Source organism: Dichomitus squalens (assembly GCF_000275845.1).
Source record: "Dichomitus squalens LYAD-421 SS1 unplaced genomic scaffold DICSQscaffold_7, whole genome shotgun sequence".
NCBI lineage: Eukaryota > Fungi > Basidiomycota > Agaricomycetes > Polyporales > Polyporaceae > Dichomitus > Dichomitus squalens.
Genome location: NW_006766889.1, coordinates 121,296 through 140,368, shown reverse-complemented (window position 1 = coordinate 140,368; position 19,073 = coordinate 121,296). Strand labels below are relative to the sequence as shown.

The 19,073-nt window shown below is 55.7% G+C and overlaps 7 protein-coding genes across 7 annotated transcripts; 1 reads left to right on the top strand and 6 right to left on the bottom strand.

The window, feature by feature from the left end:
- On the top strand, positions 1-1,872 carry DICSQDRAFT_168076 (uncharacterized protein; the record flags this gene model as incomplete). The annotated part of the gene is made up of 18 exons (XM_007363685.1): positions 1-68; positions 132-214; positions 277-290; positions 366-493; positions 550-559; positions 616-633; positions 692-717; positions 777-891; positions 950-974; positions 1,034-1,045; positions 1,105-1,120; positions 1,179-1,218; positions 1,284-1,384; positions 1,439-1,485; positions 1,553-1,565; positions 1,621-1,648; positions 1,706-1,763; positions 1,820-1,872. 18 exons carry the CDS (start codon positions 1-3, stop codon positions 1,870-1,872), a joined length of 855 nt encoding a protein of 284 aa, XP_007363747.1.
- Positions 1,873-1,987: 115 nt separating this feature from the next.
- Positions 1,988-4,062, bottom strand: DICSQDRAFT_102264 (uncharacterized protein; the record flags this gene model as incomplete). Its single annotated transcript, XM_007363684.1, has 2 exons — positions 1,988-2,952; positions 3,045-4,062. 2 exons carry the CDS (start codon positions 4,060-4,062, stop codon positions 2,468-2,470), a joined length of 1,503 nt encoding a protein of 500 aa, XP_007363746.1. The 3' UTR covers positions 1,988-2,467.
- A 222-nt stretch (positions 4,063-4,284) lies between these two features.
- On the bottom strand, positions 4,285-7,706 carry DICSQDRAFT_153784 (ribonucleotide reductase alpha subunit). The gene is made up of 9 exons (XM_007363683.1): positions 7,639-7,706; positions 7,476-7,507; positions 7,364-7,425; positions 7,255-7,312; positions 7,062-7,203; positions 6,891-7,011; positions 6,491-6,832; positions 5,977-6,437; positions 4,285-5,927 (listed from the first exon to the last, which is right to left on the bottom strand). Exons 1-9 carry the CDS (start codon positions 7,658-7,660, stop codon positions 4,483-4,485), a joined length of 2,685 nt encoding a protein of 894 aa, XP_007363745.1. The 5' UTR covers positions 7,661-7,706; the 3' UTR covers positions 4,285-4,482.
- Positions 7,707-8,017: 311 nt separating this feature from the next.
- Positions 8,018-10,470, bottom strand: DICSQDRAFT_153783 (class I glutamine amidotransferase-like protein). Its single transcript, XM_007363682.1, has 3 exons — positions 10,395-10,470; positions 8,375-10,338; positions 8,018-8,322 (listed from the first exon to the last, which is right to left on the bottom strand). Exons 1-2 carry the CDS (start codon positions 10,414-10,416, stop codon positions 9,635-9,637), a joined length of 726 nt encoding a protein of 241 aa, XP_007363744.1. The 5' UTR covers positions 10,417-10,470; the 3' UTR covers positions 8,018-8,322; positions 8,375-9,634.
- A 1,139-nt stretch (positions 10,471-11,609) lies between these two features.
- On the bottom strand, positions 11,610-13,414 carry DICSQDRAFT_168071 (uncharacterized protein; the record flags this gene model as incomplete). Its single annotated transcript, XM_007363681.1, has 4 exons — positions 11,610-11,770; positions 11,825-12,036; positions 12,509-12,972; positions 13,049-13,414. 4 exons carry the CDS (start codon positions 13,412-13,414, stop codon positions 11,610-11,612), a joined length of 1,203 nt encoding a protein of 400 aa, XP_007363743.1.
- Positions 13,415-14,143: 729 nt separating this feature from the next.
- DICSQDRAFT_55495 (uncharacterized protein) lies at positions 14,144-17,441 on the bottom strand (the record flags this gene model as incomplete). The annotated part of the gene is made up of 9 exons (XM_007363680.1): positions 14,144-14,300; positions 14,358-14,677; positions 14,740-15,117; positions 15,181-15,369; positions 15,428-15,481; positions 15,533-15,916; positions 15,972-16,087; positions 16,137-16,819; positions 17,119-17,441. 9 exons carry the CDS (start codon positions 17,439-17,441, stop codon positions 14,144-14,146), a joined length of 2,604 nt encoding a protein of 867 aa, XP_007363742.1.
- Positions 17,442-18,206: 765 nt separating this feature from the next.
- DICSQDRAFT_134593 (uncharacterized protein) lies at positions 18,207-18,882 on the bottom strand. The gene is made up of 2 exons (XM_007363679.1): positions 18,640-18,882; positions 18,207-18,570 (listed from the first exon to the last, which is right to left on the bottom strand). The coding sequence occupies exons 1-2, from the start codon at positions 18,739-18,741 to the stop codon at positions 18,322-18,324; spliced, it is 351 nt and encodes a 116-aa protein (XP_007363741.1). The 5' UTR covers positions 18,742-18,882; the 3' UTR covers positions 18,207-18,321.
- Between the last annotated feature and the right edge of the window lie 191 nt (positions 18,883-19,073).

Sequence of the window (19,073 nt, the reverse complement as noted above, 5' to 3'; positions counted from 1 at the left end):
ATGGAGCTGGTCGCTCCTATAGATAACACTTTTGGAGCCCTGCTTATCGGCAACTATATTGGCCTTGTGTGCGTCCATCAGTCTCCCCTAGCAACCTTTCTGAAAGTCTCGTTACTGACCTTGAACTTCAGCATGTACGGGACTACTGCATACCAGGCGTACAAGTACTTTCAGACGTATCCAAAGGATACTGCGAGATTAAAATGTCTGGTTGGTGCCAATCACGCCTGTGCTCTATGCCCTTCAGATTGGCTCATGACATGACTCTGGACCTAGGTTCTCGCGCTTCTGTAGGTCTACAAACCCTTCAGCACATCTGCCGTCCTCATTACAACCCAGGGTCTTGGATACGCTACACGTTGTAGGGAGCTGTCACGTCTGGTGAAAACATTCGGCCCTACTCGTCTTTCGTGCTGCGCGTTTACAAGTCACCAAGCTACTTCTACCTGGTGACCAACTACTTTAACCCCTCTGCCCTACTGGCCGGAAGCTGGTACGTCGGTGTACAATGTGTGCAATACCTCAGAATCGACTGACACAATGATTTAGGTCAGCAATAGTGAGTGGCAAATATACAGATGCTCGGCACAAAGTCATGCCTTTCCTCCGGCGCAGCTTATGGGCGTCGTCATGGTGCGTATTTTGCATAGAGTACAAGACAAGCCCTAGTAACGATTTCATGCGCGTTCAGTGCATCATCATCTTCGTAGCCCAGGTGTATGCATCACAGCCATCCTGTCGTATACTACAGGCATTGACTCCGAGTATGACACTAGATTCTATGTTCGGCGAATCTACCTATGTGAGCCTCAGCTCAGTCTCTTCGTAACAATCCCTCATCATTCCTCCCCACCAGTCAACCCCAACTATCGAGGTCTTGTAGTTGTCTTGGTTAGTCCAACTCACAAATTGCGCGCCTGCTATATCGTTGATCGCAACATTTGTGTAGGTCGTGCTTCTTCTCGGGGAGGTAGGTGCGCGACAAGGCTCTTCTCTCACCGTATCTGGAAGTAATCAACTTATTCGTCTGAAGGCGCTGCTGCTGGTAAGAGCTGGTACATTTGGGATGTCCAAGTCACTCGACACTGATATACATCGCAACAGCTGCAGCGATTGAAGGGTCAGTCAACGCGATCATTCCAGTATCCGCGTTTCCTGGTTATTGACGCCTCCAGCAGGTCCACCAGATACAGGGTAGTTGCTAAAGCAGACTTGACAGTATGTTTGTCGCCCACTGTTGTCAGTGCAGCGCACGCATGGAGCTCTGATCTTCATTGTCACAGCGAATGGAATCCATCGCTCTGGTGGGCGTTCTGGCTGTGGATCTCTTCCTCGCTAGTACTTTGGTCATTTTACTCCATCGTACGCGCACTGGATTCAGGAAGTACGTCTTCCCTCGTCGGCGTCCGGCCCTGATATATCTTACGTCTGCTGCCAGCACCGACTCGCTGCTCAACGTCCTGATCGCGTACACAGTCAACACATGTACGTCGAAGCCCGTCACAACCTCAGCTCCTATCAAAGAGAACTGACCGTCTCCTTTCCTGTCCAGGTGTCCTCACAAGGTGGTTCTAGCCGTGACTGGCCCCGTGCACAGCAGCTAATGATCATATGTGACAGCGCAATTAACGCCCTTGCCCTTGGTTTCGTAAGTGGGACGACATGACAGTGTGCACTCTGACAAACTCTGAATCACACGCGACAGCTCATCGCTTTCCCGACCAACATGATCTACTTCGGGATTCTCACACCCGCGACGCGCTGTGCGTAATGTCCGCACTATGTCCAAACGTCAACCACGCGCTAACCACGTTCACAGCCTACACGATGGCGGTACTCGCAGTGTACGTCTTCCCTTACTCTTCCAGCTAGATTCACACAGCTGTGTAACGTTATTCGGCATTAACAAAGGCTGAACTCGCGCACATCGATCGCGGAATGGTACAAGAAACGTGCGATAGATTTCGGCACTTCTGGCCTAGGACACAATAGCGTTGCGGCTGGGGCATTCGAGAAAGGCAGCGATGTTCAAATGCAAGAGGGGGCCGTCGGCTCCCCAATGGTTTACACAGGACCTATTGCTTTCGCCGACATAAACTCTCGTTCTGGGCGCACTTCCTATGACACTTCGTCGGGTCTGACATCGCAAAGAACGGATGAGGATGGGCAATAAGGACGAAGGACCGACTCATCTGGAATTATCTCCCACACGGGACGACGACTGGCTGTATGCGTGGCGAGAGAGCCCTATTGCATGTAGTTCTACTCGTACAATAACATGATAGCGTATAGTGCAAAATGTACAGCAAAGCACCATTATATCATACAGCTAGGTGAGGGGCCGAACCTACCCTACAAGTACAAGTCATCTACATATATCCTGCATTGTCACTCCATATTTGACCACGAGACAAGGCAAATATACACCCCTCATGCCTGAGGGCATCAGAGAACCTGAGCATCCAGCCTACGAAAGCCGCATCCGCTCCCCAAGCGTCTCTGCCAGCGCCTGTCCGTGCTGAAACAGGAACTCCGAGCATCCAACGACTGCGATACTCTCCAACGTCTCCCCCCGTCCCTCCTCCGCCGCCCTGTCTGTAAACGCGACCCGCTCCCGCAGCGCCTGCACGACCGCGTCCCCCGTCACTCTCTGGCAATGCCACACCGCGAGCTTCGTGAGGCTCGGCAGGCGCACCGCCCACGACCCCTTCGGGTCCTCGGCGTCGCGCGGGTTGATGTTCGCGAGCCCGAACGCCATCCGCCGCTTCTGGTACGGGGCGAGCATGCCGACGACGCGGTCGGACATGTCGGAGCCGACGATGCGGAACTCGCGGAGGTGGGGGAGGTGGTCGAAGCACCATCGGAAGTCCTTGGTACGCATGTCGGCGTAGTCCATGAGCAGCACGCGCAGGGGCGGGCGGGAGCGCTTGAGGAGTGTGCGGAGGCCCATGCCTATTAGAGGAGGAGCGCATATATGCGTGCGTGAACGGAAGAAAATTTGAACAGGTGACTCGAACATGGGACAGATGTAGGCAGTAACGTACCTGTGCAGTGGTCCGACCAAGGGGACTGAGAAAAGTCGTGTGCCTCATCGTCTGACTCGCCCTCGTCTGGCGGCGAGCGCTGTGCCACATAAGGCTCCGTCCTAAGCTCGACATCCACATTCGTGTGTTCCAGGTAGAGCTCATCCAGTGCAGGCGCGTCAACGTGGTCGAGAATCGCCCGGACGGACACCGTGCTCCGTAAGCGGAGCGTCCGGAGGCGACTGAGCGTGACGGGGAAGAGTTGCCCCGGTTGGATCGGCTCGCCCTCCTGCGGGTAGCCTGTAAAATGGAGAGTCTCGAGCATGGGGGTGCACCTGAGAAAATTAAGCATGCGGACGACGTCCGTGAGGACGTCGAGCGACGCCTCGGTGATGGAGAGCGACTTGACCGGGACGGGCTTCATGACGCTCTGGAGCGGGAGGGCGTACACCGAGAGTCGGAGCGCGAGCTCTGGGGGCCCGTCTGCGGGACAGTGCGCACGGAATATGGACGAGTGCATCCTGTCCTCCGCAGGGTCCGGGACGGTATTGAGGCCGAGCGCGTCCAGGGCAGACACGCCCTTGATGAGGAGGTCGAGCTCGTCGACCAGGCACCCCCTGGTGCGATCGAATGCGTACTTCTCGAAGTCGAACTCGTCCTGGTGTCGCCCGGAGATCACGCATCTGCGCAGACGCTGCATGTTGGACATGATGGGCGAGAGCAAGGGCAAGATCATATCCGTCGTAGATGCTTCTATACGCACATCAAACGGGAGTGGGGCGGACCGCGCCATCCAGTAGATGGCCTGGTCGTGCGAGATGGCTGTTCCATTGGACTCGAAGAGGTAGATGTGCTGCCATATGCGTGGCGAGAGGCGAGAGACGTCTTTCCAGTAGCGACAGACCCGGCCGAAGATGACGGGAGTGAGCTGGTCAGAAGGCTGGTCAGAACAATGGACGAGGATGTCGATGAGAAGCTCAGGGGGGAGTCGATGAATGGGCGAGATATCTGGAGGTTGTGGAAGGAGGAAAGTGGCCATGAACCCTTGAGGACGTTGCACACGACCGAATCGGAGATGTGGATTGGGATGCAGGAGATGCTAGTCGTAGCTCTCGACGAGGCTGATGCAGGCCTCCACGCTCCGGTCCATTCTTCCGTGGCGACTCTAATGGGATATCGTTCCCACGCCCGAAGCATCCGGCGAAACAACTTTCATTGTCCCTGCCTCTTATTCCCGCACCGCCCAAAGGTCTGCTATGCCAGGTAATGAGGTCTATTAAGGGGTTATGCGTTTCATACAGCTACAACTGGAACAGGATGCTATGCATATGTGGCAAGTCAGACAGCCATAGACAAGGTAGCCAGATATACAGAGGAAAACATGCGATGAAAAACGATACACAGCTGCGAGTCCGTCCCAACTTACACCAAAGTACCCCAACCGAGAGACAAGACGCACTCAGCCGGAGCACATCAGGCACGCCTCCTTATTCTCAATCGAGCACATGAGCTTTGCCTGCTCAAGCTCGCGATCACGCTGACGTTGAAGAGCAGCAGCGAACTCTGGATCCGCCTCCGCCGCCTTCTGTGTACGCTCGTCAAGCGAGAGCTGGCCGGCTGCCGATACCAGAGCAGCGTCGTTGACGGCGGAGACAGTAGGAGAAGGTGAAGCAGAGTCGGAAGAGTCGACACCATTAGTACCGTTGACGCCATTGATGCCGTCGACGCCGTTGACCTTGCCGTTCGTGACAGGGGTGGCCAGCGAAGGAGTTACAGACTCCTCCTTGACCTTGATTGGCGTGGCAGGCGCAACAGGCGTAGCGGCACCGTTGACACCGTTCGCCTTCGCCTGCGTCTTCTTCGCCGCGTTCTTGAGGTACGAGCTGTCCACGGTGAACTTGATCGCCTGCGCTGCGGGGCGCGTGCGCAGGTAATACATGCCTGTCTTGAGGCCCTTCTTCCAGCCGTAGAAGTGCATACTCGTCAGCTGCCCGTTCGTCGGCGACTGGAGGTGGACGTTGAGCGACTGCGACTGGCAGATGAACGCGCCGCGGTCCGCCGCGAGGTCGAGGACCTTCTTCTGCGAGATCTCCCAGACCGTCTTGTAGATCGCCTTGACGTCCTCGGGGATGATGTCGATGTTCTGCACCGAGCCGTTGTTCGCGATAATCATGTTCTTCATGTCGTCGTTCCAGAGGCCCAGCTCGACCAGCTCGCGGAGCAGCCACGGGCACACGACCTGGAATTCGCCGGCGAGGACACGGCGAGTGTAGATGTTGCTCGTGTAGGGCTCGAAGCACTCGTTGTTACCGAGGATCTGCGACGTCGAGGCGGTGGGCATGGGGGCGATGAGTAGGGAGTTGCGGAGACCGTGCTGCGCGACTTTCGCCTTGAGGCTCGCCCAGTCCCAGAGGTCGGTCGGGGTGACGCCCCACAAGTCATACTGGAGCTTGCCCTGCGACGCGGGGCTGCCCTGGTACGTCTCATAGGGGCCGTCCTTCTGCGCCATCTCGCAACTTGCCTCGACAGCAGCGTGGTAGATGGTCTCGGCAATCTGAAGGTTGAGTAGGCGCGCCTCAACAGAGTCGAACGGCATACGAAGCGCCATGAAAGCGTCCGCAAGCCCCTGCACGCCGATGCCGATGGGGCGGTGGCGCATGTTCGAGCGACGCGCCTCGGGAATAGGGTAGTAATTGACATCAATGATGCGGTTCAGGTTGAAGGCGACGACCTTGGCGACGTCATGAAGCTTCTGGAAGTTGTACTTCCCGTTCTCGATGAAGGAAGGGAGGGCGATAGACGCAAGGTTGCAAACAGCAGTCTCATCGGGCGCAGAGTACTCAATGATCTCCGTGCACAAGTTGGACGACTTGATCGTGCCGAGGTTTTGTTGGTTTGATTTCCCTATAGCGGCAGTCAGAATCGGCAGCAAGAGATCAAAGGATATACTGACGGTTGGCGGCGTCCTTGTAGAGCATGAAAGGACCACCAGTCTCGATTTGAGACTCTAGGATAGCATACCACAGCTTCTGAGCGTCGATCGTCTTCCTGGCGCGACCCTCACGCTCGTACTGCTCGTACAACGCCTCAAACTCCTCACCCCAGACCTCATGGAGACCAGGCGCCTCGCTAGGACAGAACAGTGACCACTTGCCGCCAGACTCGACACGCTTCATGAAGAGGTCGGGAGTCCAGAGGGCGTAGAAGAGGTCACGTGCGCGAACTTCTTCCTTGCCATGGTTCTTGCGGAGGTCCAGGAACTCAAATACGTCTGCGTGCCAGGGCTCCAGATAGATCGCAAAGGCACCAGGCCGCTTGTTTCCGCCTTGGTCGACGTAACGCGCAGTAGCATCGTAGACCCGGAGCATAGGGACGATACCATTCGAGTAGCCATTTGTGCCCGCGATGTAAGAACTGCGCAGGAAGGTAAGCACCACTACAGAAACCCGAGACTTGGGTGGACTTACCCAGTTGCGCGAATGTTGTGAATGTTGAGACCGATTCCGCCAGCCGTCTTGCTGATCATTGCACAGTCCTTGAGGGTTGAGTAGATTCCCTCGATGGAGTCGTCCTTCATGCACACGAGGAAGCATGAGCTCATCTGGGGGTTAGGGGTACCCGCATTGAAGAGTGTAGGAGATGCGTGAGTGAAATAACGCTCAGACATAAGATTGTAGGTCTGGAGGGCGCGCTCGATGTCGGCACCGTGAATACCGACAGCGACACGCATGAGGAGGTGCTGTGGTCGCTCGGCGACACGACCATTGAGCTTCAACAGATAGGAACGCTCGAGCGTCTTGAATCCGAAGCTGCGATATCATTCATCAGGGACCCAATCTACGGCCAATCAACAGCAATAACACTCACAAGTTGTAGTTGAAGTCACGGTCGTAAATGATAGCCGAATCAAGCACTTCGGCATTCGCCTGTACGACCTCATAAATCTCCTTGGAGATCAAACCAGCAGGTTTGCCGTTCTTGGGATTCACTATAAAGAGCTCAACGCCTCGTTTAGAGGGGCGATTGCGTGGCACGCACCATAGTGATACAAGTCGCTGATGACAGCGGAAAAATTCTTCTTCGTCTCCTTGTGCAAATTTGATACAGCGATACGGGCTGCGAGGATGGCGTAATCGGGGTGTTTTGTCGTGAGGTAGGCAGCAGTCTCGGCAGCAAGGTTCTACACGGAAACTTAGGGGCTGTCATGCGTCCCAAATAGAGGCACGCTCACATCAAGTTCAACAGTCGTCACACCCGCGTATACACCGGCGATGACCTTCTGGGCAACGCTACGATATTGTTGAACATCAACCATGCTCGCCTAAGATACTTGTACTCACCCAATCGGATCTACATGATCCTTGTCGAGACCATAGCAGAGCTTGGCTATCCGAGCTGTGATCTACGACCAACATGAGTGATGCACGTGGAGGCGCGTGGCGGGACGCGTACCTTGTCAAACTGAACGCGTTCCTTGCGTCTACAAAGGCATTGAAAGGTAAAGTCAGGTCCCAGGACCGTATCGAGACGCGTCACAACGCGACTGACCCATCTGAAGGCAACAACACGCTGGGTCAGACATTGTCGAGAAAATTGACCAGAAACGATAAAATACCTCGCTTAAACACGTAGGCCATCTGAGAAAGTTCCCAGGGGTAGTACAGTATGGCCTCACTAGGAGGTAAGAGGGGAGGGAGATGGGGGAGGGTGGTGGTATGCGAGGAAGAGTTAATGAGACGCGTCGCGTGTTCTTATAACGGACAAGCGCGTGCATCAGGCGCTGACTAAGGACCGTGTGATGGCTTTCAACCGACGCGTTGTTTGTCTGTGTATTTCGACGCGTCGCGTCATTAGGACTAGCCAACCCTTATCGTCTGTTATACAAGTAGAAGTGTGTGAATAAGTTACATAGTAAGTAATCTCTTCGTTCAAAACCACCACGCTGCTCGACAGCAGGCGTTCCATCGACCGGGCGAATCTCAACGGGACCATTTGGCCGGCCTTGTTCTCATCACCTCCAGGATGCCCAGCCAGCCGTATATCGTTCATCCCACCGATCTCCAGTATGTGCCCACCATTATGAGGGCGCCGTCGCCCTCGAGCACCATCGGCACAGACTACGGGCCAGATGAGACCACAAGTGTTGACTCCGAGCTCTCCGAGCACGACTTTGTCCGAAAATGCGAGGAGATGGTTGGCATCAACAGACCTCGGCCTGAGGAAGACGAGGCGAACAGAGACCCTCTTATACTACCCCGTCCCCTATCCCGCCACAAACTCACAGCGGCGGAAGAGAAGCGTATGTGAACGATGAAGTGCTCCTCCAACATGTATTCTAACAGAATGTACAGAGATGTTTGAGCAAGTCATGAATAACTTACGCGCCGCGGTGAAGAAGCTCGAGGAAGACGAGCTCTTCGACCAGACGGCCGTTAAGAGCGCTGATGCCGTGCTCGACGATCCCGTCCCGTCGTCTGACGATGTGGACACCATCATGCAAAGCCTCATGGGGCTCACAGCGTCAGCGAACACCAACGATGCTACGGCGAATGCCACCGCACAGTTCACCTCGAGATCGGAGACGGTGACTCCACAATGGGGAGGCATTCCGCAATCAACCCCCGATCCATTCGGATGGACCTCGAGAGCTTGATCGTACGTCTACTGGACTGAAATATGTATCCGTGCTTGTATACCCTAATCAAGAATTTGGATCACTACGTCAATATATTCTAACATCCCGGACCTGCCGAAAGGACATCGCTCCATTCATCTGTGGCGTTCATACCAACGCAGGGTCTAAGCGTTCTCAGAGGAGGATGTTCCGAGCGTGGGTACACATGTCCTTCTCCGCCTCATATTAACTTATATCCATCCATTGACGTTACAGTCGAGCTCGTCAACGCATGTAAAGACCTCTCTTGCACACTTCAGCTTCAAGAACCTCGATGTGTTTTGCCTTATGTTTGACATCATCCCCTTGTCAGACTTGACAGCTCACGGTCAGGATCCCTGAACATCACAGTCCTACAGCGCCGTGGCGAGTACCATGAATATCCCGACAGTCCAAACACCGTCAAAACTCACATACCTTCGAATGCGATTATCACCGGATCACCGGCTTTGCCAGCACAGTTGCTCAGTGATTGGTTTGAAGAGCAACTCGATGGATTTTGTACTGTCACCGCGTCCGTGCACTAGTCCCTACAATCAGCAACGGGCTCAGCCAACCCGGCCCAGCCGTGAATTCGTCTGATCTCTCTCATGTATGTTGCCTCCATCTCAGACTCTTCCGTTCATCCCACCAACCTTCTTGCGCACAGATGTCCTTGTGATGAAGTGGTACTGTATGATTGTTAGCGTCCTCCTGGATGATATGTGGGATCTCCGCCGAAGGTAGGAGTAGCAGAAAGAAGACTATGCCATCTTTGCTTCGCCGCGATCATCTCCCACTAGCGTCCTTCCGTCTCTTTCAACCGCACGGTGATCAAGGAGACAAGATATGGAGTAGGAATCGCTTCTGAATTTGACCTGATGACGTAGTGACTTGGATGTAATTGCTAGCAACTCAGTCAATATCGTAAAGTCCCGCTGGGAATCCCTAGTCGGTCTCAGTCGAATGCCACACCGCCCCCGAACACGTCCACGTCGTCCCTATGCACGTATGCAAAAGTGTCCCAGTTCGGATCATGTCTCCACTCGTACTCCATGATATTCGCCACGGTACGTGCCCTGTCCTCCCCATACAACTTCGAGATCCACCCTAAGGTGACATCAATCCCCGCGCTAACGCCTCCGGACGTCCAACAGTTTCCGTCCACGACATACCGCGCCGTACGCACCCAGTTCACGTTTGGGCTTGAGGCGGTGATCATCTTCCAATACAGCTTGTTCGTCGTAGCGCGCTTGCCGTCTAGTACGCCCGCCGCAGCAGCAACCGCAGCGCCATTGCAGACCGTGATCAGGTACCTGAGCTTCGGGTACGCCCTCCTGATGAACTCGACCGTGGGCGCTATTGTAGGCGCGGCCGCCCCAGCGCCTCCAGGGACGAGCAGCACTTCCAGGTCATCGGGCACGGTCTCGTACGTGTGCGTCGGGACGATGTTCACGCCAAAGCGCGAGCCCGCCTTGTTCAACTGTGGGTCGTTGGTTCCGGTGTAGACAGGATCTAGCGTGGACGCGATGACGTAGAGGTCGAGCTTGAAGTTGCTGGATAGCATATAGAGCGCCTCGAGGGGCCCGAAAGCGTCAAGGGGCTCAAAGCCTGGGAAGACGGTGATGCCGACCTTGGACGGAAGAGCCCCAGAGGAGGCAGCTGCCATAAATTCAAGTTAGCTTGGAGGTCAACATTATAATACGAAGGTCGCTTACTGGCGGTCTTCTGAGCACTCATTGTAGATGCTAGGGTCTTGAAGTGAGCTTGAAGGGTGTGGAATGGTAAGTGCAGTGTCTGCTCTCTGATGCTGCTCGACGTCTCCTATCCCTCTTTATACACACTTCAGCGCCTCCGCTCGTGGCATGCGGCCCTTGATAGAGTGTGCGAAGAGCCTCGTTGGCTTCCGTAAGTACCCTGCACATCCGGGAAAAGGCCACGAGTCCCCGCGGCAGGAGAGCCAAGCTCTCGCTCGACAGTGATGGCAACGCGTAGTCTCGTTCCCATCCGTTCTAGCGCTTACAAACAGTACCGCTAGAACTCTCCCCCGGCGCTCGTTTCCCCCCTCCAGATCTTTTCGAGATTCGTTCCATCAATTTCGCCTTCCTGTTTTGGTCTACTCCCTCCCGAGGCTTGCGGAGCGCAGCGACGCATCGAGTGCTGGGGCAGAGAGGCTGAAGAACGTCTGGAGCCGAGACTAGGCAACGCGTCGACTGAGCCGCAGCAGAACGACTGGCCCTACGGCCATTTGCAAATCCATAGCTCAGTCGAAAACAACATACTCTGGTCAATTGGGAGCCGAACCATATGCGAGCCCAATCAGATAGTCGGACGCTCTGAACATGTTCTTTGAGATGACCTATCGATATGCAAACCGCTGTAGGCCGGACATCCTCAAGGCCAAATACTACACACATACTCAGCGCCGTTACCAGCCATGATTTATCAGAAGTGCCTGCCTTGGGCCACCATTTGAATTTATGTAGGGGTGTTAGAGAAGACGACTATCGCCGTCCATCGTCGTCCTACAAGTTGGCTCAGACGAAGTGAGATAACTTAAACATTGTAGTACTCACCTCCCTCGGATTGTCCAACATCAGATAGAACTTTACCGAATCCCCAATGCTCTTGTTGCATGCAGGGCTCCAGGATCGTATAATACTAGACTGAGTCACGTTGAAGTTGCAAAGTACTTGAGGCCTACCCGGGACGGCTCATTTCATTATTTACTTACTTACGGGTTTGAACCTCGATATTACATAAGCCAACTCAAGGCCGTCTGAGCAGTTCATCTTACAAGAAGTCCCTTTGTTTGCTCAATTGCCCCCTTAGCTGTAGGTACGATGGTGTTACGGAACTTCCGTAGCCTCACAGGCAACAGCACAATACGCTGTCTGGGCCCCTCGCGGGGTGGCGTTATGTGGCTTGACATCCTAAACCGCGCTCTGCGACAGCGCGCCGGGGTGTGTCCCTGAAAGCTCCCGGGTAGGGCTTGGCAGGGGGTCGGGGTTCAGCTGGCTTGATTTCAACTTAGCTTGCTCAAGCTTGCAATTGATGATCCAGCTCATCAGCTTGGCCTGGTAGGTTGGCATGGCTGGAGAAGATCCCAAGTCAGCTCAAGGACCCGAGAACGAGAGGACTGTCGTACCATCAAATCGTTCCTTGGAGTCGGCGTTTGCGCTGTGGAGGAGGTTCTGCACGTTCTCCCCCACCCAGGACGGGATCTTTCTCAGCATCCTCCCTCTTGTGTCTTGCACGACGCGCCACCACGTCGCACAGGGCGTCGCTTCTCGATACTCGTCACCATCATGCGCCAGTATGCAGGCGACGAAGCGGAGCGATTGGACAAGCTTTGCCAGTCTGTGAACCACCTCCGTGTCTGCGGTCCTCAGGGCTTGGTGCTTGACTTCTCACCGTTCGGCTCCAGAAAGCTCCACGGGGTCAAGAGATCACGTGCGTAGAGAGACGAGTTGCGCAGGGACAATATTTGTGGCAGAGGACGGAAGGCGGCAGGCTCGCCTACGTCCTTCTCACCCATCGCGTCGGGGTCCCCTAGTGCTCTGAACCCCCGCTACAAGCGCAACCTCGTCCATTAATTAAGCCACATCCCCTGAGGCGGCGCAGAGTTCCACAAGTACGCACCAACAAGTCGACGCAAGCCGCGTAGTCCACAGGCCTTAGCTCTATCCACCGCAACCTCGGTGCCACGCGCGCAATGCCATCCCAAGCGTGTCCCCTCGCACTCCGTCAACCTGCACACCTCAAGCGACAGCCCGGTCGAATCGACGCTTGCGACGACCGCCACGCTATGCTCCGCATATCTCCTGAATACATCCAGCATCCCCTGTTCCCAGGGAGCCGCTTCGCCAGCGCCCGCGCGTCGTCCGATTTCGGGCCGAGGACGATATGGCGGAGCGTGTCTCTCCAGAGCGCGTCGCGTGGGCTGCGGTCAGGCTCGGTCTCCACGGAGATATACCGCAGCTCGGTGATGTTCGGGAACGCACGCACCAGCGGCGACGCCGTGAAGTGGCCCAGCCTGGCGGTCTCGAGGCGCAAGACCCGCAACGACGGGATGCAGGGAAGGTCCTCGCTGTCCGGGGCGTAGGCGAACGCGTGGACCTTGCGCATCGTCAGAGACTCGAGGGCCGGGAAGTTGGCGAGCGCTGCGAGGAGGTCGCGCGCGTGCGCCTTGGTCGCAGTCGCGTCCGAAAGCGTGAGCAAACGAAGGTCGGCCTTCATCCCCGTGAGCAACTCGAACGACCCATTGGAGAGCGAAGAGAGGCCGAGCTCGCGCAGCTGGTGCAAACCCGTGAGCGCTTCGACGATGCGGGGTTGGAATGGCACGAGTTGCTCAAGGCGATGGAGTTCGAACCGGCGTAGGTTGCGCATGTTCGAGGACGCTGTGCACGAGCTGGCTCGTTTGTGTCATGAGCTCATGAATCCTCCAGAAGCCTCTTTCCGCCGATTCGGGCCCGTAGATGGTAAGGTCGACCAGTAGCAACGCGCGCTCTGAGGCGTTGTCGCCTTCGCACAGGTACTTCCGCAGGGAGGACAGTCGTCTCTGATCCGGACAACTCGCGCGTTCACCGATCTGGGTGGACGCGAGGACGTGGAAGTACCGCGATGCGAGCGCGAAGTTGATGAGGTCAGTACCGTACAGGCGATCAACGACCTGGACGAGGATATCGAAGACCAGGGGTGTGCCGTGCGCGTCTTGCCTGAGCGTGCTACTCGACATAGCTTTGGAAGACGTGGAAGCGACGCGATGCCTTTGCCCTGGCTTTTATTTGAGACGTCTATAGTCAGTGGTATGGGCGTCGGCAGATAGATCTCAGAAGATGCATCGATGTACGGGCGTGGGTGTCGTACTGCCACAGTTGAACGTTGAATGGACATCTCGGGCGGTCGACCGTGCCGTCACCATTCTGTACGCAACGAAGCGACATCACGAATATTATGGTTAGTCTGACTGTGGTTGCCTTACTATGGGATGCGGAAATCTGCCCCGAGCACTCACCTGCTCTGGCAGCTGATGCAGAGCACTTCTAATGGGTGACCATACCAATTACGGATCGAAGCAAGGATATCCTTGCAAGGAGGGAAATTGGCCACGCTGCCATCGCTGCTCCAAACGTACTGCTCATTGCTCCCAGGTTGCCCACGCCTGCTCGAAATCTTGACAGAAGGGCTACCGTCACGAACTCGAGTAGCAGACCGGTGACATCGGGCGTCTCTGCGGTCGAACACCGCCCAGCCGGTATATGACTGTGGCTGTCTCCACTGCAAAGCATCTTCACTACAACATCAAACGTGTTCAAGGACGAACGGTAACACTCATACTGCAAGTAGATCTGGTCTGGAACAGCACTGTCATTCTCGTTACATTGGATCTAGCGCTGTTGTACAGATACGGCTCTCTTACAAACGCCTCTCGACTTTCACGGATCACTATCTACAGCGGCATGGTCTACACGTCGTAAGCAACGCGTGCACCGACCCAAGCGTACGGGTAATTGTGCTGGTAGTAGTTGCGCACGGTACGACGTTCGGCAAGGCGCGGGATTGTCGTATACGACCCCCCTATCACGACCTGGTGGTGGGTATCGAAGAAGTCGGTGGAGTACCTGTAGCCATGCCTGGTTAGTAAATGAGCGGGAGGCGTAGTCTGTGGTACAACGTACCCAGGGTATAGCTTCGACGGCACGAAACCCTCGTACTTGTCGAGAACAGTGGACGTCCACTCCCAGACGCCTCCGTTGTGGCCCTTTCCACCGTCAGCAGGGCCACCTGTCGTCGCCGGGACGGGGTGCCAGTTTCTGAAGCCGACGTTGGCACCGCCCTCGTAGCCGCACTCGAACTTGTCAAGGAACAGGCGGAGCTCGGGCTCGGTGGGGATGCGGCCACCCTTGACGTTCGCATAGACTGATAGGTTGTCATACGAAGTCTTGATCGGCCAGTGCCAGGCAATCTTGATCGGGACAGGTCCGTACAGAGTGCGAACCTTGATCCATCGTCGATGTATGAGCTAACGCGTGCCATGGCAGTAACTAGAGATCGACTTACAAAGACCTCGCCATCGAGCTCGACCCAGCTCTTCGGAAACTGAACCTTGTCCTTTCCGGGGCCCGTATAGAACTCGTAGAACTGCCCGTTTGTGACGGGACGCCACTCGATCTTGAACTCCTCGACCTTCACCGTACGCTTCGGATGCTCGTTATCCCAGCCAAAGGAGTGCTCGAGAACACCCTCAGTAGAGTCATCTTGTGATTCGTCGTCGTCGTGGCCCAGGCTGATCTCCTCAGGACCAAGCGTTACCGTCTCTGCTGCAGGCAGGGGCTGCTTGTCCCACGACTCTGCAAGGACCTCCCAAGGAGGGGGGATGAAACCACTGGGAGGAATAGTTCCGGTTCCCGCGCGCTGCAGGAGCATGTACAGCAAAGTCTGGAACAAAGAAAAAGAGGTGAGTGAATGATAATGCGCCATAGACGTATGCGAGAGGCTGACCTCTGCATGGAACGCCTCGTGCTCTAGTGTCATCTGCATGACTCGTGCGATCTTGCGCGTGAGCGTCACCTTCCCCGAATCAATGTCGCGATAGAGGTTTATGACCCGTTCGCGGACCCTCGACTGGAACTGCAAGATGCTAGGCAACGAGGGCCAATCCTCATCCTTCTGGGGGACCTCGGAGTGTGGCTGCGTGAGAGGGGGGCATCAGCACGGACATCTCGAGACATCAGGAAAGTGCGCTTACATGGCACTGGGTAGGATCATCGACGATGGGGTCGATGCCACGCTCAAAGATGTACTAGAAGACTACATCAGCACAGAGTGGAGGAGCTCAGAACATGGGTAGTACCTTATATTCTACTGGCTCGGTATCGGGTTCCTGGAGTAGCTTTGACAAGTGGATTGAGAGGAAGGCCGGGATATGTCCGCAGTAGAACAAGCAGATGTGACGTAGATCAATGGGCTTTTGGAATAGCATAGACGGAGGGATCATTTGACGGGTGATGAAGTCCCATGCAGCCCACATGTCGCGCCACTCGTCCACCGTGGGCAGTGAGAAAGGGGAGCGCGCAACCGTCTTGGCATCGGACGACGAGGGCCATTTGAGTAGAGGGAAGGAGAACTTCGGGCGTTCAAGAAGCCAGAGTGAATACTGCGACGACCTGTCAGTCCACCGGTGGACAGGACAAAGGTTCGCCTCGGTAAACACCGTCCATGCGTCTCGCTCGGAGTACTGTAAAACGTAACATAAATATATGTACAAACAGTGGGAAGCACGTTTGCAGTACCTTGTGCGAAACTTCCACACGGATGAGTTCATCTTTGACGAAGGGGAAGAGCGCCTTCGTCTCAGGATCCACCACCGTCTGATCGCAGGCTGACCGGTAGTATGCCTCGTGACGTCCTGTAGATAGCTTAAGCGTCGGTCCGAGGTCTACAAACGCATGACTTACTCGATTCCTCGTTGTACTTGCCGACATACTCCCATTTGTCTTGGGCGAACAGGCTCTCGTCGCCGAGAGCGCGGCCAGCAGAAACCAGACCATTCATGATAAATTTCCGCGTAACGCCCTTCGAGTCATTGTACGCCGCCTCAATCCGGCGCGCGTCGTTCCCGTGGTCCATACCGAGCAGGAGCGTGTCGCCGGAACCAGGGCGAAGCGGGAGAGACTTGAGGAATGCGGCGTCCTCGCCGCGTGCGAAATTGCCCAGCGAAGAACCGAGGAAAAGGATATGCAGGGGCTGCTGGGCGCCCGGCGTCGACGGTGGTGTCGCCTCCGTCCGGTCAGTGCGGCCACGAGAAGAAGCCGCTGAGCTTGGAGACGCGTCCCGGCCAACGCGTTCCACTGGGTACTGTGAACCGAATGCGGTGTCGATCCTCTCGAGCGCATTGCGATCCTGCAGTCCGCCTTCTACGATAAACTTGAGGCCGTCATCGTACGTGCCGCACAAGCCGGCAGTAGCGACCTTGCCCTTGAGCTCGACACCGACATGCGACGAGTTCAGCTCCATTAAAGTCCGCTCCAGTTCGCGCTTTTCGAGATCGAGGGCGTGGTAGCTGATAGGAGGAGTGGGAGCAGGATTGGGGACCAGGCGAGCGAGCGCACCCAAGATAAGGGACGTCTTCCTCAGTGCGCTACGAAAGAGCAGATCAGACGTCTGGACTCGGTGACCGAGACCGAAACCGAGGACGATATCAGGGGCTTATGGCATAGTTGACCCCTGCATCCGCACGTGGATAGCAGGTTACGTTCATATCGTACCCCTACTTAGGAGCCAGGTGGGTTGTCAAAGATTAGGAACGGAAGCCAAGTTCAACTCCGCACGAAGTCGATCAATCAAGCGAACGTTTAGCGGTGCAACGAGCGCGATACAAGGTCCGAGCAAAGACCACGCCATGGAAGGTGAGGTAAAAGTGTCAAAGCAAGAACTCACCCAGCGCCCAGCTCGACCACGACCTCGTCCACGAGTTCACCGTTGGCGATGCCCGAATGCATGACTCGCACGATCCCGTCGGCTTTGTTCTTCAGAATCTCCTCTTCGGCTGGGAACAGGTAATATTCCGCAGCATCTGTGGTAATTTCGTCATACAGGCGGAGGCCACGCTCGTCGTAGAGGAGGAGGGTGGGCAATGTTTTGCCGCCGACAGGTTGCGAGAGACCAGAGACAATCTGATCACGAATGGAGGCTCCTGAGGGAGGAGAGACACGGGTATGAATGTCCAGGATTTGGATAGCATTGGCACTCTTCGAAGCCATTGTGTGAAGTGGGTGGTGAGCGGTGTAGAGAGGACAGAATGAGGAGAGTCATCTGGAGCAGCATGAAATATATAGGCTGCTTGTGTTCCGGCGCGTTCACGGCGAGCCTGAGGGGATCCAGAGGGCCCATTACCTATAGCGTCAGCTTAGGTAAGCGACGTTTCGTTGCCGCTCACCAATTACTACCTCCAACGTACCCGGACCTCCACTTCCATCCGTGCACCTCATCATCACTTGACCCCAGGGCCCGACATCGTTGCAGTCGATGACAGCGCCGCGCCCATGCCCACGAGCCTGCGCGCTCGACCGATAGTAGCGTGGCACAGAGGGGGCATCTGTGAAGAAGTCTTCAGAGGTACCGGTCGCAAGGAGCACCACGTATTGTCTTCCTATGACGACAAAGGCGTTTTAAGGGCAGATGGAGCGGGCCTCCAAGCGATGCAAACGTGTGCAGCGCAGCTGCGGAACCGAACATATGAGGAGATATTCAATTGCGCACGGCGGCCTGGCCGAGCGCTAGGAAACAAAGACGCAAATTTGTATACCAATGTGGGGTTGCCTCATGGATGCGAAGCAGCCCAACAGACGAGCTCTTTCCATTCCCATAGAATAGCCTTTAAGAGATCCAAAGCTTCTGCGTATGTAAGTACGCAGCCAACTTACATACCTCGCGGAGGTCAGGAGCCCTTCGCTTTGACTCTCGTGCGTCACTGTCGGGCGCACATGATGGACCGAAGACGGAGGTAAAGAGGCATGAGACCCGCAGTGATACACCACTCACGAAGAGCAGGAAGTATGATCCGCCGACGACCACGGACGGTACTCTATCATGCGACACTACACTCACCATGACTTGAACGCCAAGCTCGTCAACCTTCTCCTATGCGTAGACCCTTCGCCGGTATGGCGAGGAGACCATACTCCATGGGGAAAACAAAGAGCGAAGGAAATGGGTATATTGAGCCGCTGGCCAAACTTGCTCAGTCATCATCAAGGTACATCTGCCCGCAACCTTTAGGCTGATATGAGGGTCACAATCAGACCAAAATTTTGCAGCAGTCGAGAACGCGGCGGCCAGCACGCGCAGTTGTTCTACGCTGACACGGCCTCCTAAATGCATCACCGCGCCCTGGAAAAGGCGCGCATGCGGACCGAGGTCAGTCCAACAATAGCCGCATAAGGGAGAGGGGGCACGCACCTCTTCAGCAAACGTCTGACATATCATCCATGTCCGTCCACCATGTCCCTCGACTTCTGTCGTATAATCTTCCAGAAGCGACCGGTCCAGACGCAATCGCATCGCTCAGTGTCTTCAGAAAGCCGTACCGAAGTAGCAGTGACTTGACGGCCGGCGGTCCGAAGCGGAAGCCTTCACGGGTCGAAATGGCTTTCACGGCTCAGGCGGGATGGACAAGCACAGTGAGCAACGCCTCACGAACAAGCAAGGGAGAGAGAGGGAGGAGAATAGGAAAGTATACCCCGCTCACCTCGTACATACGACGTGAAGAGGGACGCCGGACGACTACAGTAGCACGCATTATGGCGACATACTTTGCAAGCGCGTCAAACGAAGGCCAGGTAGGCGAATAACCGAGTCGTGTGCGTCGTGTGATGCCTCGCGGGGCCGTTGCA

Coding starts and splice junctions, on each gene's coding strand:
- DICSQDRAFT_153784 (XM_007363683.1), bottom strand. CDS start 7,660: ATGGCCTACGTGTTTAAGCGAG. Junction 7,012..7,061: donor CAGCGACTTGTATCACTATG/GTGCGTGCCACG, acceptor AGCTCTTTATAG/TGAATCCCAAGAACGGCAAA. Junction 6,438..6,490: donor CACAACATTCGCGCAACTGG/GTAAGTCCACCC, acceptor CTTCCTGCGCAG/TTCTTACATCGCGGGCACAA.
- DICSQDRAFT_153783 (XM_007363682.1), bottom strand. CDS start 10,416: ATGAGTGCTCAGAAGACCGCCA. Junction 10,339..10,394: donor GAGTGCTCAGAAGACCGCCA/GTAAGCGACCTT, acceptor AATTTATGGCAG/CTGCCTCCTCTGGGGCTCTT.
- DICSQDRAFT_134593 (XM_007363679.1), bottom strand. CDS start 18,741: ATGCGATTGCGTCTGGACCGGTCGCTTCTGGAAGATTATACGACAGAA. Junction 18,571..18,639: donor GTCAGACGTTTGCTGAAGAG/GTGCGTGCCCCC, acceptor CGCCTTTTCCAG/GGCGCGGTGATGCATTTAGG.